Below are 16,873 nucleotides of genomic sequence, written 5' to 3' on the forward strand. Positions count from 1 at the left end.
ACGTGACACTCGAATAATCCGAAAGAGGTGGCAAGTAGGATAGAGAAAACACAACATGAAACCTACGGCTAAAGAAAAGGGTGACTGCAATACATATCCATTTTTAAACCAAGAGAAAGGGATAAACATATATAAAGGAAACAGGAGGGAAAACAAGGATCAAACAAATGGCATCGTCCTCATTAATGCCAACACTTGCATACTCTATTTCTCCTACTAATTTCAAGGGAATTACTTCAACCCCAAATCCATGGAAATTCAGAAGAATTTCTTTCCCCATTATTCGAGCAAACAGTACACTTGCTGACAGCTCTTCTCTCCTATATGCAGCCAAGCATACTGTATGAAATGATTCCCCAATTCTATACTTAGTTTATTTCTTTTTTAATGTATCCTTGTAATTCTCTGCTCATTTTGTTTGCTTTCATGGTTTCTTATAATACCCATTGCCGGTTTTCCCTTCTTACCTACACTTGGGAGATGTGAATGCATTTTAAGTGGAGATTAAGTAGGTTATTGATGTTTTTTCTTTTTTTTTTGGATTTTACAATTGGGCTTTGTTGGGATTTCGGTTAAGCTAATGGGTTTCAAACTGAAAGAAGAGAAGTACTAAGAAAGCTAAGGTGATTGTGATACCTAATCAACAATGTATTGAACTGCAATGCACCATGTAATGGCCATTTGATTGAAACAGTATAAATTGTTGGAAAATTAATTCAATCATGTGCTGACTTAGTCTCTCTGTTAAATTTTTCCCAACATAATTTTCTTGTAATCAGAATTGCTTTCCACACATGTATTTGTTATTTTCCTGGAAGAAGTTCTAAAACATAAATTAGTGTTTTATTTGCCGAGGTTGTCAAAATCTTATTACATAGCTCATGTTAAACTAAAAATACTACGAGATTATGATTGCGTAATCTACATTAATACTTGGCATTTCATTATAATGGAGAAGAAGAAAGAACATACAAGAAGGATATTTACGTCCTAGTCATATCAGAATTAATTATCATTTCTATGTGAGATTCAAGCATTATTACATTCATCAAGTTGATGAAATTTATTTGCCATCCATTTTTCTCATGTTATTTGCTTTAACTTCTAAATATATGTGGTTATTGGTGGTGGTTAATCACTTGAATATTCATTTGCAACTCGATTTTCTAGGTTGATACACACATAAAAAGTGGCATGGTTATTGGATTAGGGTCTGGACACGCTTCTGGTATGGCTATACAGTATTTGGGTCGGCAACTTCGTATTGGTGTTTTAAAAGATATTGTAGGCATACCCATGTGAGTTTATATTCTCCCTTACCATCATTAGAGATGATTCTTTTCTTTATCTTATCATCTGCCATGTCTTTTTTTTTTTTTTTTCCATTCAGGTTAGTTGTGTGCCACTTGATTTATTTGTATGACCTTCCAAGACATGGTTAAAGAACAGGAAACAAAGCCCATCCTTTTAGACTTGTCTGACTTTGCAAGTTTTGTTTTTCTTCTGCCTATGAATTACACTTAAACTCTCATATGTGCTAGTTTTTCTGTAGTCCTTTGCCTTCAGTCTTTATCTATGCTCACATTTAGGATTGTGCTCTTGTACTTCTGCGGCAATAATCTTTCAATATCCTTTTCATTATTCTTTCCATTTCTACTTCTAAATGTATGCGTTGCTTTCACTTCCTTCCAGGTCAATAGCAAGTGCAAGTGAAGCAGCAAAGGCAGGCATTCGTTTGGACCAATACCAAGATGGTTCTCAAGTGTGCTTACATTCTAATTGTGTTTTTAAGTTTCTTGCATTTCAGTATACAAGTTCCGGATGCTTTTGCATGTTCATATAACATGCAGAAAATGCTGAAGCAAAAGCTAGATTGAACAGGAGGAAATCAGAACTATCTAGAATCAGATAGATTGATTAGTCAGAAGTTGGAATGAAGAGACAAAATCTGTTGAAAAGTGAGAAGAATGGAAATCTATGGGAGCATTTATTGCACTAGTTTTAAGGATACGATTAGAATTTCTTATTTCTTGCATGATTTTGAACAAAGTTTGTTGACCCTTGCCACTATTTACTTTAAGTTGCTATTCTGTAGATTGATTTTGCATTTGACGATGCTGATGTTCTGGAAGAAGACACACTAATTGCAGTCGTTGGTCGCCAAAAAATGCAAGGTGAGGAGTCATTCATCCAAGAGAAGGTGAGTTTGTTGTTGTATTTCCCGCTTCCATGGAGTTTTAGAAAATTAAATCATTGCTTGGAGATTTTCAGAACCATATATGTGCATATATTTGATAGTCGATGTTTTTATTATAGAACATTCTGCATTGTTTCCTAAAATTTTCTCCCAATATGAAACACTCACCAAAAGCATTTCCTCTTTTCATATTCTCTTGCAGTCAATTCTAAATGCAGCCAGTAGGCATGTTTTCATGATCTCAGAAAAGCAGTATAAAAGCCGTCTAGATGGTTCCATACCAGTTTTAATTCAACCCGTAAGCAACTGAATTTAAATCAAAATCTTAGACTGCCAGAACAAGATTGATAATCGGATTAACTGAATTCGTTTTCTTTCAGCTGAGCTGGATGGAAACTGCAGAACAGATAGATGATTTGTTTTTAGGTGATGCAGAGGTATGAATATCAGAGCATGCATCACTGTGGTTAATATTTAACACTGATTCACTTTAATTACGAAAGTAAAAAATCTCTTGTATGATTGAAATCATGATACTGAGCTCCATAAAAAACTATATTGTCTCAAAATGAAAGCCTTGTATGCAAAGACCTGACTGAGGAATCTTGTTTTCTTACTTGAGTGTCAAATTAATGTTTAATATCATGAAAAAAATATGATTTGATTACTTAAATGAGCAGCAACATCTTGGCCCTCTAGTGCAATACAACAGAGACTGTTATTTGGATGGGATCTTGAGTAGGGAAAGAACCTCAATAGAAATATTTCTAGTCCTAAATAACTTTTAGTGAATTGCTGCTCTGTGAACTCAAATTAGTTCCTTGACTACTTGCCTGCTATTGACAGCCTTATATTTGACAAAAGGATGTGGAGTTTTGTGATTCAATTATTTATTTGAATTCTAACCTGCCCTTTTTCTCATGCTTTGGCATTCTGGTTTATTATCAAAGATATGGAGAAGACCTTCTATAGGGCAAGCAGGTCCGCTTGGAGGTGACTTCCCTCTTGTTACTAGAGAAGGTCACAATGTTCTTGATGTCATCTTTACGTCTCCAATACAAAGTCTTGGTAGGTTTAAGGAACTTGATTCTTTCTTATATAAATCTGTTTTTTTCTTTTTCCCCTTTCCTTACTTCAATTTTTTTATTCACTTGTCTGGGGTTTAAGATAACTTTTTCATGGCTCTCATAATTGTGGTTGCAGCTGAAGTGGCTGAAAGCCTTGACAAAGTTGATGGGGTTGTGGATCATGGAATCATTTCCAAGTTCCCGTTAGTCTCCTAGCTTCTTTGAAATCCCTAGTGTTTATATCTCTGTGTGTTTGAATTTCTTGTTTCTTGATATAAATTATATAATACATCAAGTTCTAAAATAATAGGCAGAAGGGTGGACTTTTGAATTTAGGAGTATTTGTGAAGTTGGAACTGCGATGATCATGATAATATTGGCATTAACAATATGAAAAGTTAAAATGTAGTATGTGTCTTCTATGAAAGTTGCTTGAGAAATGGTGGATTTTGACATAGAGATTGAATACTGAAAGCTTCTCTTATATGCCACATACTTGTTGGGTAACTTAAATTCTGTTAATACGGTGCCTAAACCAAAAAGAAAAGAAAAAAAAGAAAGAAAAAAGAGTTTTGTAATAAGTTTGTGCTTGTCTGTGTGGAAGGAGATGGTCCTCTCCACCTTTTCATTTGAGCTGATGGTTGGTTACCCTAATATGGCGGCTTGCTGATCCTAGATAATGTTCCAGTACTACTATATGCAAAGTCGAATTATGGTATTAAATGACTTTGATACACATGCCCAGTATATTCCTGTAGCTTCAGAATTATAGTTTGGGCATCCTTGAAACAGTACAATTTGCTCTAGTTTTTGATGAAATATTCTAGAAAAGTCAATCTTAAGTTCTATCCTACCCTTTACTAATTCTGCTTGCTGAGACCATACTCAAAACTCAAACCTGCACACTTGCATTTAATGGTTAAGCATTGTGGCTTGATTAATTTCTGTGCATGAACCTAGTGGAGAAAGCCGCCTTACTGATTCTATTTTGAACCGCATTCTTTGTTCTAGCTATGCTGTCATCAAAAAAAAATTTGAACTTCATGTACCAACAATTCGAGTAGTTGTTAAAAATCAAATATTGCAACATTGATAGATGCCAACAGAATCGAAAACAGTGCAGGAAAGTATGAAATTGCCTGCGATTGATGACATCACAAAGCTATATGAACTAGAATGTTAGAATTTAATTAGAAAAGGAATATATACTAGGTGGAAACATGCATTTGGAAATTCTTAGAGCTTTATGTACAGATATGAAGCTGAATATAGTCGTATTACTCTTGTAGACGGATGCATTTATGTATAGATATGAAGCTGAACACAATATCACATTGTTCACAAGCAAAATCATGTCATGACCCATGAATAACTTAATTTTTCATCTTGTTTGCAAAAGAGAACCTCTGGATACCTCATATCTGCTGTCAAGTTATCAGTTTGTGTGTATAAACAGTACAAACTGTTTTATTCTTTCTCCAAGAAGGCTTCAAATTACTGATACACTTTCTACCTTCTTGTTTGTTTCTTTTTTCTTTTTTTAATTTTGGTTATTGAACCACAGATGCAGTGCAGTGATTGCTTCTGATAGTGGGCTATACATTGTAAATAATCCCTCAACAGATGCAGAGACGGTTGTCTTGTGAGTGATGTTTCTGGTATTGTTCCTGTACACAACCCATCCTTTTGTGAAGATTAATACCGAGTAAAGAAGAAAGAAAGATAATTAGAGTTAAAAGATGTAAATTTATGGCTTTTTTTTTTCTTTCTTTTCCTGTGTGACTTATCACTGATATGTAACAGTATATCGGTTTGCAGTTGAATTAATTAAACCAGTCCTGAATTTTCTGTGTCATAATTTGGAATCTTCAACTTCTGGCGGTATCCTCCAGTTTAGTATGAGTTTGGTTTAAGAAGACATAGCCTTGGGATTAAACCTGCAAGTAAACTTCTATTGGTACAAGGATATGGATGTCTGATAAGGAAACATGTCTGATATGGATTCCACTCAGTCCAGCAGCTGTGGCTAGCATTTCACAACTTGAAAACTCGGTGTAAAGTAATAGGAAAAATAATAAAAATATCCATATTTTCTTTTATCAAAATTACAATATTTTTTTAATTTTTATTGTATTAAAATATTAAAAATATGATTTTTAATTTTTTTACAAACCGGTTTTGGTTAATTTTTATTTTTTCTTTAGATATATCATTTTTACTATGTAATTTTTTTTTTTAAAAATATCTTTTTTGTTCTTTTTTAAATTTATGGTGTGATTGTTTTTTAGTTGTTTTTCGATGGTTTTGTAGTTGTTTTTCGGCTGTTACAAACAACGGAAAAACAATTGAAAAATAATCACATCATAAATTAAAAAAAATAAAAAAATAGTATTTTTATTTTAAAAATTCACATAGTAAAAATGATATTTTTTTATTGATTTTAAACTATTATAAAAAGTTCCCAAATTAATAAACTACTCACAACTACTATGTTATAGCTTAATTGATGTGGGGTTCTACATACTCTCCCATATATATCACGCAAAAATTTCAAAATAGACTACATTTTAGTAGCGTACATGTTTAGATTGCTCGCTGAAACTCTTTAAAATTTTTCAGATATTATAAATTTTGAAAATCTTTGCAAATAAGTTTTCTATTTAATTAAATTTTATTTTTTACTTTGAGAAAGATAATATAATTTCTTATTATATTAATATTCTAATTTTAAATTATTTTATATTTAAAAGTTTCTTTGTATCTATGTTTTATTTAATGTAGAAAGTGCAAGATTAATTAAGTTGATAGATAATGTTACATATATGTGTCCTAAAGGAGCTTCATACACAAAAGGCATACAACCAGCAAAAAAATCCCTATATATGTGTATATATTTGGTAGTCAATGTTTTTATTATAGAACACTCTGCATTATTTCATAAGATTTTCTCCCAAGTGAAACACTCACAAAACTAACCAAAAAGTTTTCTCTTTTCATATTCTTTTGTGCTCGATTCTAAATGCAACCAACCAAAGATCACGAGTTTAAATCTTTAAATTGCATTTATCGTGCTCTAACATACATGTTTTAAAATGCTAGACAAATAGATGATATATTTTTAGGTGATTGTAGGGGTACTAAAAGACGACAATGTAGCTTAAGTTGTTAATTGGGCGATGCTTTTCGTGTTGGTAGATTTAGAGATGTTGTTACTTAATTCGTATGTGGTTTAGGGCCTTTACCCTCTTTACATTATAAAAAGAAAAAGAAAAAACCGACAATGTAGTTATATTAAAACTCTTGAAATAGTGTTTTGCCATTTATAAAAATTATATTCAGTACACTCGAGATTATCTCTAGATATATGTATAAAAGAAAAGATGTCAATGCATTATGGCTACTCAAATATTTATTAATTACCATTTGTGCATCGGAATGGCTCTTTATGGATTGAATAAGTCAACCATAAAGCCACTAGTCGAGTCCTTATTATTAACCAAAATAGATATACAAAACCTCCATGAAAATATAAAAGAATTTTCGAACTAATTAAAGTCATGTGCAAGTTTTTTCACTCATGAAGCAGCAGCAGGCAGGGGCGGAATACTCTGCTCATTCTTGAAGAAGTTATCTGGATCCACTCTCTTCTTCACTTCTGTCAGTCTCCTGAAGTTGTTCCTGAAATACTTATGCCCATAAACCTCAGCTTCCTCAAAGTTTGTCAGGTTGCTTGGATTGCTACCAATGTCAAGATCTCTGTAGTTTAGAAATGCCTCTCTTGGGTCCTTGCTTACGTACGGAGCCATTGAGTCGTACATTTCTCTTGCCAAGCTAATGTGACGGTTGCTCGCCTCTGTCCCTTCCTGGAACCACAACGTGAAGTACTGAATCTTGAACAGGTATCCAGCCCTGTGAGGAAATGGAGTGCTTGTGTCTGGAATCTCACTCATTCTTCCTCCGTATAGATTCCACTGCATCACCATCCCTTCTGTCTTCAGGAACATCTTCCATATCTTCTCCAAATCTTTCTTTGAGATTACGTCTTTCACGTAGTCTGATTTGCTTTTGAAAAACAGTTCTGCCGGGATGGTTCTATTGAGTAAAACCTCAGGAGGTGACTCAATCGGAAGATTGGTCCAGAACATTGTGGACTGAAGCCAACTCACTTGCTTGCAGTCTTCTTGCTTTAAACCCAATTCAGGAAACTTCTTATTCATCAAGGTGAGGAGCTTGCTGGTTTGTCCTAAGAATTGGCCGATGAAAGTTACTCTAACAGTCTTCTTCTCTGTCGCGTTTCTTGGATTCTGAACTTCTGGTTGTGCCCTTATGAAGAGTTCTTTATCTATTTTTTTAGCAACTTGTTGCCATTTATAAACAATACCAGTAGCACCTTGTTCCAAGGTTCTTTGCACTGAGAATATAGTCACTTTAGCCGGGACTCGTACTAATTTGATCTTCCAAGAAAGGATGACTCCGAAACTTGCACCGCCACCTCCTCTAATCGCCCAGAACAAATCCTCTCCCATAGATTTTCTGTCAAGGATATTGCCATTGACATCTACTATCTGCGCATCAATGATGTGGTCAACAGAAAGGCCATACTTTCTCATCATGGTCCCATATCCTCCTCCACTAAAGTGACCGCCGGCTCCAAGAGTAAGGCAGATTCCTGCCGGAAAGGCGTGAACTTTGCTTTTCTTGGCAATCTTGTAGTAAAGTTCACCGAGAATTGCCCCAGCCTGAACCCATGCAGTCTCAGAAGCAATATCGATATCTATAGATCGGAGATTGAACATGTCAAGAATGACAAAAGGAACGTCTGACATATAAGAAAGGCCTTCAAAATCATGGCCACCACTTCGGATCCTCAATTGCATGCCATGATACTTTGCACAAACAACAGTCGCCTGGACATGGGATTCATGCAGTGCTGTTACAATAGCAAGTGGTTTGGTGGTGGAAGGAGTTAAGAATCTGCGGTTTTTGATGTAAGCCTGTAAAACAGATTGGAAAGAAGAATTGTTTGGTGTGTAGATGGCTTCAAGAATTGGTTTAGAAGGTTCAACATGATTAGGAAGGCATTGTAGAAAGTTGTCAAGAACTTGATTAGAGGTTGCTAGTGATGAAAATAGCAACGCAACTAGTATTGCAAATAATGTCTGTGTTAGAGACATTTTCAAAGAGAGATTTCTAATTAATATGTGATGTAAATAACTAGCTGATTTCATGGCCATATTTATACAAGGAAAGAAGAGAAGAGGATAATGAAACTGCTAAGAAACAGGTACAAGAATCGTCTTTAGACTATGAACTACCTCTTGCCCATATCGGTTCAAGTACCCGTACCGGACTGGTCAAATTTGAAATCAAACTCGAAGGGGCTTTAAATTAAGAGGGCCGATTTAAGATTAATTTCTCTCGATTGGAACCAAAACTGTTGATTTTAAAATAAAAAAAAAAAATTCCGATTTAGAAATCAGAATCCTAAAACAAAATCTACTAATTTCAATTAGCTTAAAATTGTTACTTTTCAGGAGCCATAAAACCGTGAACCGCCGGTTTTTAAACTAAAAACTCGTATCTATAAAACCGTGAACCGTCGGTTTCTAAACCAAAACCTCGGATTGATATACGTGGCAGGTCTATCGTTTTTTTTTTTTTTTTGGAGGGGGATGGCTGGTCTATCATGAAGTCACAAATTTGAATCCTAGTCGGAGTTATTTAATGAAAAAAAATCTGTTGTTTCTGTCAGTCACTGTGAGGAAACAAATCATGGTCACATGGCACTTTTGATCCACTACAGTAACTACGAAAGCCGCCGTTGAGTATTTTATATTATTCTCAACACCTAAATATGGTTTTTATTGTGATTATTATAATATTTATGCATATTTTTTTAGTGTTCTTGACGATTTAAAAAATAATTATAAATTTTGTCTATTTTGAAGACGTAGTTATTTGTTGACTTGTTGAATGAATGACTACGGCTAAACTCAACTTTTTGCATACTTTTGTTGCCACTTGTTGATTGGACCAGTGCAGTTCTAAATGAAATAATAATAATAAAACTAGTCAATTATTACAATATTTAATTATTTTTTGAGAAAAAAGAATTAAATAAAAAGAAATTTAACGTCACAACATTCATACTCATATGCGGCTTTTTTAGACTTCTATACTTTTTAAGTTTAGTTCATTTAAAATAATAAATTGACCTTTTCAAATAATAATAATTAGAAATAATATAATATATGATAATAGATTGACTATTATTTTATAGCTGCTTAAAGCTGTTTTTCCAGCTTAAAGTTATTATTTTTTATACTATTTTAATTTAGTGTTAAAATGATTTTAGACTAAATTTATTAGTCTTTTTTTTTTTTGAAAATCTAATTTAGATAAAGTGAGGGCTCTTTGGACTTGTGTTATGATTGATGTTTATAATTTTTATTGATCAACTTGTGTTCATAATTTATAATTATATTTTTTTAATTTTTAATTATAAATATAAAATTATTAATTTTAATATTTTATTACCATTATTAAATTTTAAAAATCAAAATATTATTATATATAATAATAAAAAATGGTTAGAATTTAAATTTTGTGAGGTAAAATGTTATATACCTTAAAATATAAATATATACTAAAATATGATCAAGTCTTATATTTTTATGGAAAGATTGAATCATTACTAAATTTATTTTAATATCTAATATTTCATTATAAAAATATTAATATATTATTAAAAGATAAATTTAGTATTGTAATTAAAAAAGATATACTGAAAAAACAAAAATAAAAATTAAAAATACAATAGTAAATTATTAATAAAAAATAAAGAAATGAGATATCATAAAAAGAAAACTTGTGTTTATGTAGTGTAATTAAAACAAAACATAAAAAAGTTTATATGTATGTTAAGTGCTTAATGAATTGTGAACTCATATATATAATATAATAATTTTAATTGTATATTGAAAATTTAAATTCAAAATTTTTAATTAAATTAAAAAAATTTATTATCTCATCTATACGTTTTTAGATTCTTATCTTTTTTCAATAAAAAAGACTTGTAGCCTTCTCGCTGTTAAAAAAGAAAAAAAGTAATGATCTCAAATTTTACATAAGATATTTAATTACTTATTACCGCACTAACTATATATATATATATATATAGTTATAATAATTAATAACAATAATTTATTATATTAACATTATATTATACAAACCTATTGCACAATATTGGGATGATTAAAATTTGATAAAAATAGATTTTTATGAAGCAGCATACATCTTAAAGTTCATAATCAATGGGAGCTCCACTGTGGTCTTAATTCATTCACATACCTTCTAATTGATATATTGTTTCAAAGTTTTCAAGGTCATGAAGCCACTATTTTTGAACTCTTTTTTCTTTCTTTTCTTTTTATTTCCTTTATATAATATATATATATATAAATATGAGTTCTTCCATTTATACATGGATAACATTGACTTTGGATTTGAAGAAAACTATGGCCAGTTTTTCTCCTGTTTGATAAATTCAACGAACCAACCAATTTCTAGAAATTATTCTTCTTGGCTTATTAGTAAGTTCCAAAATTGTATTTATATGGCCAGTCTTAATTGAATTGAGAAAATAAGCTTTACTTAACTTTAGTTATTACTAAAAAATTAAGCTTACTCAAATTGTCAAAACTGATATGCAATTTTATAGAAATTATTATAAAGATATGATCACCTATAACGTCATCTATATATTCAATTAATAAAATAAAAAAATATTTTTTTAAAAAAATTTAGAAATTATATATATAATTAATTTGATCATTATTAAAAAGATATTAAAATGTTTGTATAATTTTGTAGAGAATGATAAAGAAATAAGTATGTAGATCATTCATCTTTCTTGCTAGAATTAGCAAAATTTTACTTTCATACAACAAATCCTAGTGACTTCATTTTCTTTTTTATGATGGTTTCAGTCACAAGGGAGGAATACTTTGTTCATTTTTGAAGAAATTATCAGGATCCACCCTTTTCTTTACACCAGTCAGCCTTAAGAAATTACCCTTGAAATACTTGCTACCATAAACTTCAGCTTCCTCAAAACTGGTAAGATTGCTGGGATTACTCCCAATATCAAGATCCCTGTAGTTGAGAAATGCCTCTCTTGGGTCTTTAGTCACATATGGAGCCGTTGTTTGGTACATTTTTCTTGACAAGTTTATGTAATAGTTGGAGGCTTCTGATCCTTCTTCATACCAGTATGTGAAGTAGTGAATCTTAAACAGGTAACCTTCTCTGTGAGGAAATGGAGTTTCGGTGTTTGAAATCTCACTCATTCTTCCCCCATAAGGATTCCATTGCATGCACATTTTCTCCACTTTGAGTAACATCTTCCATATGTTCTTCAATCCTTCCTTAGAAATTACCATCTTTACATAATCTGATTTGCCTTTGATAGATACTTGTGCTTGTAAAGTCCTATTCAGTAAAACATCAATGGATGTTCCTTTAGGGAATTGTGCCCAGAACAGTGTAGACTCTACCCAACTCACTTCATTGCAGTCTTTTTCCTGTAAACCCAATTCAGGAAAGCTGAGATTCATCAAGGAAAGAAGCTTGTCTCTTCGTCCTAAGAATAGGCCGACGAAAGAGGCTGTAATCGTCTTCTCATCCTGTCGGACAGTGCTGTTTGTAACCTGGGAGTTTATTCTGATGAAAAGTTCTTTATCTAGCTTGCTGGCAACTTGTTGCCACCGGTAAACAATATCAGTAGCACCTTCTTCCAGGGTCCTGTCGACTTGAAAGACAGTGACTCTGGCAGGGATTTGAACTAATTTGATCTTCCACGAAAGAATAACACCAAAGCTTGCTCCCCCACCTCCTCTGATCGCCCAAAACAAATCTTCTCCCATGGAATCTCTGGTTAGTATATTACCACGGACATCGACCAATCGAGCATCAATGACGTTATCAACTGAAAGACCATATTTTCTCATCATGTTCCCATAACCTCCTCCGCTAACATAACCTCCGAGACCCACAGTCGGGCAAACTCCACCAGGAAAAGCATGGGTTTTGCTTGCGTTGGCTATGTGATAGTAAAGTTCACCCAGAGTGGCCCCGGCTTGAACCCAAGCGGTCTCATTAGCAATATCTATGTTGATAGTTCGGAGATTGAACATGTCAAGAATGACAAAAGGGACACTAGACTGATAAGAAAGACCTTCAAAATCATGGCCACCACTCCGGATCCTGATTTGCAGACCGTGAGACTTTGCACAAATTACAGTTGCTTGGACATGGGACTCATGCTTGGCAGCTATGATAGCAAGTGGATTTAGTGTTGCAGAGGACAAAAATCTGCGGTTTCTAACTAAAGCTTGAAGTACGCACTGAAAAGATAAGTCTTTAGGTGTATAGATGGCTTCAGAGATTGGTATGGAGTGATGGATATGGTTAGGGAGGCATTGTAAGAAGGCATCAAGAACTGGGGCACTTGATACTGCTGAAACTGGAAGCAAGACAAGTAAAAGTAACTTTAGAACTTTCATTTTTTAAGGTGGATTTATTTTTCTATTGTTGTTCTTCTTATATATATACATCAACTTAGAACATTTGATTACTTAAATTTGTAACCTCGCAGCAGTGAAGATTGGAAAGGATTTTCATACCATAAAAGAAACCTTACAAGTATTGTGACCCACCTATTTATACATAGAAAGAGATCTCAGGTCATGACCTAAATTATACCGGATAACTGCACTATACGTATAATATTGCGATGAATATGTATATATTTAGAAAGAGATATCTAATTATAGAGAAATTCATAGATAGATTTAGTCTACCCGGTTATTCACAAACTAAATTAATTGTTGGTTATCATGTGATTTTATTTATTAATTGTTATATTTTTAATTTGTTGGATTTTAATAATGAATTGTTGATGCTAATAAATAAACCAACCAATGAAAATGCCACAATTAATAAATAAAACCACATGTTATAATGAAATTGATTTAGCTTATAGATGACACGGTAGACTGAATCTATCTAAGAATTTCTTTTAATTACGATGTAAATTCTATTGATAATACTTATCTACACTGTATACACTACAATGACAAAAATGGCTTAATATTGAACATGCTGCAAGATACCTCTTATTTCATCCAACTATCAAATGAATATAAATGGAAAGAATGAATAAAAAATATATATGGGAAGATATTATGTCCTAAATTAGCAATAAGGAGACTCTTATTTTGGCTTGTATATACACCATAATTAATAGGAGAGTAACATGTATGTATGTGTGTTTTATATTTTGATATTGTATTGATTTACATATACTTTATTTTTTAAAACTAATGAATATGTGTCAATTATCTATCGGTTTGGTATAAATAGAGACATACACCAAGCCTTTAAAAATATATAAATATTTTTTAATAAAAAAGTCTATTGGCGTGAAAAAATCTAAATTTCTAACTTTTCATAAAATTGAGCAATCTTTTTAATTTTAAAAATAAATTAAAACTGAAATTTTTTGACAAATTTAGCTAAGTAGTCATAATTAAATGACATATCACATACGAATTTGTAGTAGTTTAAAAAAAATATAAAATATTATTTTACATATCATTGATAAATTAATTAATTTCTTTTTTACTCAATACAATCATCATAAATAGTTATGATAAGAAAGCTAAAAAAATATTAAACAAATATATATTCATAAGCTGATAATATATCTTTACAAATCTAAATTAATATTTTTATTTGTCCAAGTAGAATAATCTAAGAATTTAACAGAGAATATACCATGATGAGCTAGACAACAATTTTTTTTGGATATAATCTTATAGTTATCAACTTAGTATGCATCTAGATATCCCAGTAATCTCTTTGCATTTTAAACTACATAATAAGGCTAGTTATCCCCTTGCACTCGTCATAAAAGTGAAAAGCACCTAGTGCAAATGAGAGAATTCGAATTCAAAACCGCTCACTCCCAAAAGTAAACGCTCTTACCACTTGAGTTAGGTACTGATAACCGAGTATCATAAGCCAACCTGTCCCACCCTAAAAAGGCGGGATTGACCAGAGATTGATATCCACTATGACCGGAACTCTAAAAGAATGTATTTTAAGAAGATTCTAATCATAGAATTCGAACCAATCTAGAACTCTGAAGATGAACAAGAGTATAAATCCCAATACGATTAGGACAGCCTACAAATATGGAGTTCTCTCCTAAATGGACCAGAAGACCTTCAAAGTCTATATAAGGAATGGGGATATCTCACTTATAGGTACATGTAATCTTACACACTTATACACTTTAGTCACTCTTACATAAATTACTGACTTTATTATCAAACTGAGTGGCCGGACAACCTCATTCGACGCTTTCTAACATTTTCTTGTAGGTAGTTTGGAGATTGAGGTCAGCCTTGTTCCAGCCAATCGGGTTATTATTTGGTGCTGTCTATGGGAAATTTTGTGCAAATGCTTTATTTTCCTACCTAACCAAGTAAATAACAACCAATCAAGGTCGGAGTGGAAATGTTCATCCACCAGAAACTATAAATGGAGCTAGCAATTCCCCGGCTGGACCACAATTTCCTTCGTAGATCAGTCAATCACCTTTAGGTCCGCTTGGACCTGTCATCCCGACCTCCCAACCTTGGAGGAGAAATCTTTTCAATAACTTCACACTAGAGCAAATTTTCAGTGGAAATTACACTTGGAGAGGTCCACTTCCAATTGAAAATCTTTCGGTTGCTTGGCAGAGGGAGATGGAACAAAGGCTGCCAGCACCTTTGTCTCAAGCTCTGATCTTCGCTTTGCCTGTCACGCCTCATACCCAACCTCCGGCCCCAGGTCTTCCTCAAAGTCCTTAGCAGCCATCACTAGAGGATGTTGTCACTATGTATAATCAACAGGTGGAAGAGATGAAAAGGTATTATGAAAGTATTTTGGCTCAGACAACTGCAAGGCAATCTACGCCAGTAAGTACCAGCCATACTCCTACAACAACTGAGCATGTCATAAGCATTGGCCTACCACCGACCATACAGATCTTGAGAATGACGAATACTCAGACCAAGGATAACAGATCTCGAAAGAGAAACAACCGAGTTAGAGATATATAAGAGAAGAGTTCTAGTTCTCAAATCCATGATTCTGCATAGATTGAGAATACTATCAATAAGAGAATTAATGATGCTCTGAAGAAGTATCGTGCGGGAAGGATAATGAGAGAGGTGGTCATCTCTAAGGGCAACGCTTTATGCCTGAGCATCTTGGTAGAACATTTTCGTGAGAAATTGAGGCTGTCGCCTTTGGATTCTTATGATGATTTGGGAGATCCACTAGGCCATGTTAATAACTTTAGTATTAAAATGAGATTATATAATGTATCAAATCCTATAAGGTGCAAGATCTTTCCCACAATCCTGAAAGAAAACGCTCAAAAGTGTTATCGGAGCTTGCCGGATGGCTCCATATATGATTGTGCTATGCTTGCTGAACTATTCAAAGCTCAATTCATTACTAGCTTTCCTCCGAAGAAGAGGTAAAGTGATATGAAGAAGTACATCTAGAGGCGTGATGAGAGTTTGAAGGATTTTGTGGAAAGATTCAACAAAGAAGCTGTCTAGGTCGAAAAGCTCAACTAGGATACAACTATTAATGTGATGACCGACAATACCTATATGAACAAGTTCAAGGACTCGCCAACAGTTGACCTACCAAAGTCATATGCCGAGCTCATGGACTGAGCTCACAGTTTTATCAGACTGGATGAAGATCACATAGTGGGAAGGAGATCCGAGTATGATAATAGTTCAAGAGGCAAATATGACCACCCTAAGCAGGGGTCTAGATATGATATAAGGAAGAGTGACTAAAGAAGCAAAAGTGAAAAATAATTTTTTCTTTTGAACATGTCAAAGACCAATATCTTAATGTGGGTTTAGAAGAATGAGGGTGATATTAGATGTCTGAACCCTATGAGGGAGTAGACCGCAGACGCGAGAAACAAGAACAAGTTCTGTAATTTCTATGATGGTTATGGTCACGATACCGAGGACTACATTCATCTTAAAAGGGTGATTGAAAGGTTAATTAAGATAGGCCATCTTAAAAGGTTAATTAAGAGGTTCATTATTGGGGGAGAAGGTCGATCTAGTAGAAGTAGAGGTTTTGGGGGATCCAAAGGATCAAGGGGTAGAGATCAGGAGAGGCCCCCAGAAAAGAGACGGGGAGAGATGAGATGTGAACGTGACCTTTGGCAGCGCTATGTTTGTTGCTAAAAGCTCCAAAAGAAAGAGGGGCCAGGTTATGATGGCCGAGCATGAGAAGCTGCCGGATATAGACTTCTCAGAAAAAGATGGAGAAGGGATTGAGATGCCTTAATAAGACGCCTTAGTAATCTCCGGATTCATTGAGAACTACTATGTAAGGATGCTGTTTATTGATCACGAAGTACAGTCAACATAATGACTCTAGAATGCTACAAGGCCATTGGTGGAGGAGTAATGAATCTGAAACCTTGCACGACACCACTTCTGGGCTTAGGTAGCCAACCAAT

General features: G+C 33.4%; 3 protein-coding genes across 4 annotated transcripts; 1 reads left to right on the forward strand and 2 right to left on the reverse strand.

Moving 5' to 3' along the window:
- The first annotated feature begins 82 nt into the window (after window positions 1-82).
- LOC8283913 (probable ribose-5-phosphate isomerase 4, chloroplastic) lies at window positions 83-5,122 on the forward strand. 2 transcript variants are annotated; one of them, XM_015725801.3, is made up of 9 exons: window positions 87-341; window positions 1,171-1,298; window positions 1,693-1,762; window positions 2,096-2,200; window positions 2,400-2,495; window positions 2,578-2,634; window positions 3,148-3,265; window positions 3,401-3,467; window positions 4,829-5,122. In XM_015725801.3, the coding sequence occupies exons 1-9, from the start codon at window positions 168-170 to the stop codon at window positions 4,908-4,910; spliced, it is 897 nt and encodes a 298-aa protein (XP_015581287.2). In that variant the 5' UTR covers window positions 87-167; the 3' UTR covers window positions 4,911-5,122. The 2 variants fall into 2 exon arrangements, with proteins under 2 accessions (XP_048229239.1, XP_015581287.2); XM_048373282.1 differs by lacking the exons at window positions 2,400-2,495; window positions 2,578-2,634 and having other exon boundaries at window positions 83-341.
- Window positions 5,123-6,633: 1,511 nt separating this feature from the next.
- Window positions 6,634-8,488, reverse strand: LOC8283914 (berberine bridge enzyme-like 17). The gene has a single exon (XM_048373281.1). The coding sequence runs from the start codon at window positions 8,436-8,438 to the stop codon at window positions 6,840-6,842; it is 1,599 nt and encodes a 532-aa protein (XP_048229238.1). The 5' UTR covers window positions 8,439-8,488; the 3' UTR covers window positions 6,634-6,839.
- A 2,655-nt stretch (window positions 8,489-11,143) lies between these two features.
- Window positions 11,144-12,859, reverse strand: LOC8283915 (berberine bridge enzyme-like 17). Its single transcript, XM_002529846.3, has one exon. The coding sequence runs from the start codon at window positions 12,825-12,827 to the stop codon at window positions 11,253-11,255; it is 1,575 nt and encodes a 524-aa protein (XP_002529892.2). The 5' UTR covers window positions 12,828-12,859; the 3' UTR covers window positions 11,144-11,252.
- Between the last annotated feature and the right edge of the window lie 4,014 nt (window positions 12,860-16,873).

This window comes from Ricinus communis, chromosome 4 (assembly GCF_019578655.1).
Source record: "Ricinus communis isolate WT05 ecotype wild-type chromosome 4, ASM1957865v1, whole genome shotgun sequence".
Classification (NCBI taxonomy): Eukaryota; Viridiplantae; Streptophyta; class Magnoliopsida; order Malpighiales; family Euphorbiaceae; genus Ricinus; species Ricinus communis.

What these genes read in the sequence shown, in the direction of transcription:
- LOC8283913 (XM_015725801.3), top strand. Translation starts at nt 168, where the DNA reads ATGGCATCGTCCTCATTAATGCCAACACTTGCATACTCTATTTCTCCT. An exon ending in TATATGCAGCCAAGCATACT is followed by an intron (nt 342 to 1,170) that starts GTATGAAATGAT and finishes TCGATTTTCTAG; the next exon opens with GTTGATACACACATAAAAAG. An exon ending in AATACCAAGATGGTTCTCAA is followed by an intron (nt 1,763 to 2,095) that starts GTGTGCTTACAT and finishes GCTATTCTGTAG; the next exon opens with ATTGATTTTGCATTTGACGA.
- LOC8283914 (XM_048373281.1), bottom strand. Translation starts at nt 8,438, where the DNA reads ATGTCTCTAACACAGACATTATTTGCAATACTAGTTGCGTTGCTATTT.
- LOC8283915 (XM_002529846.3), bottom strand. Translation starts at nt 12,827, where the DNA reads ATGAAAGTTCTAAAGTTACTTTTACTTGTCTTGCTTCCAGTTTCAGCA.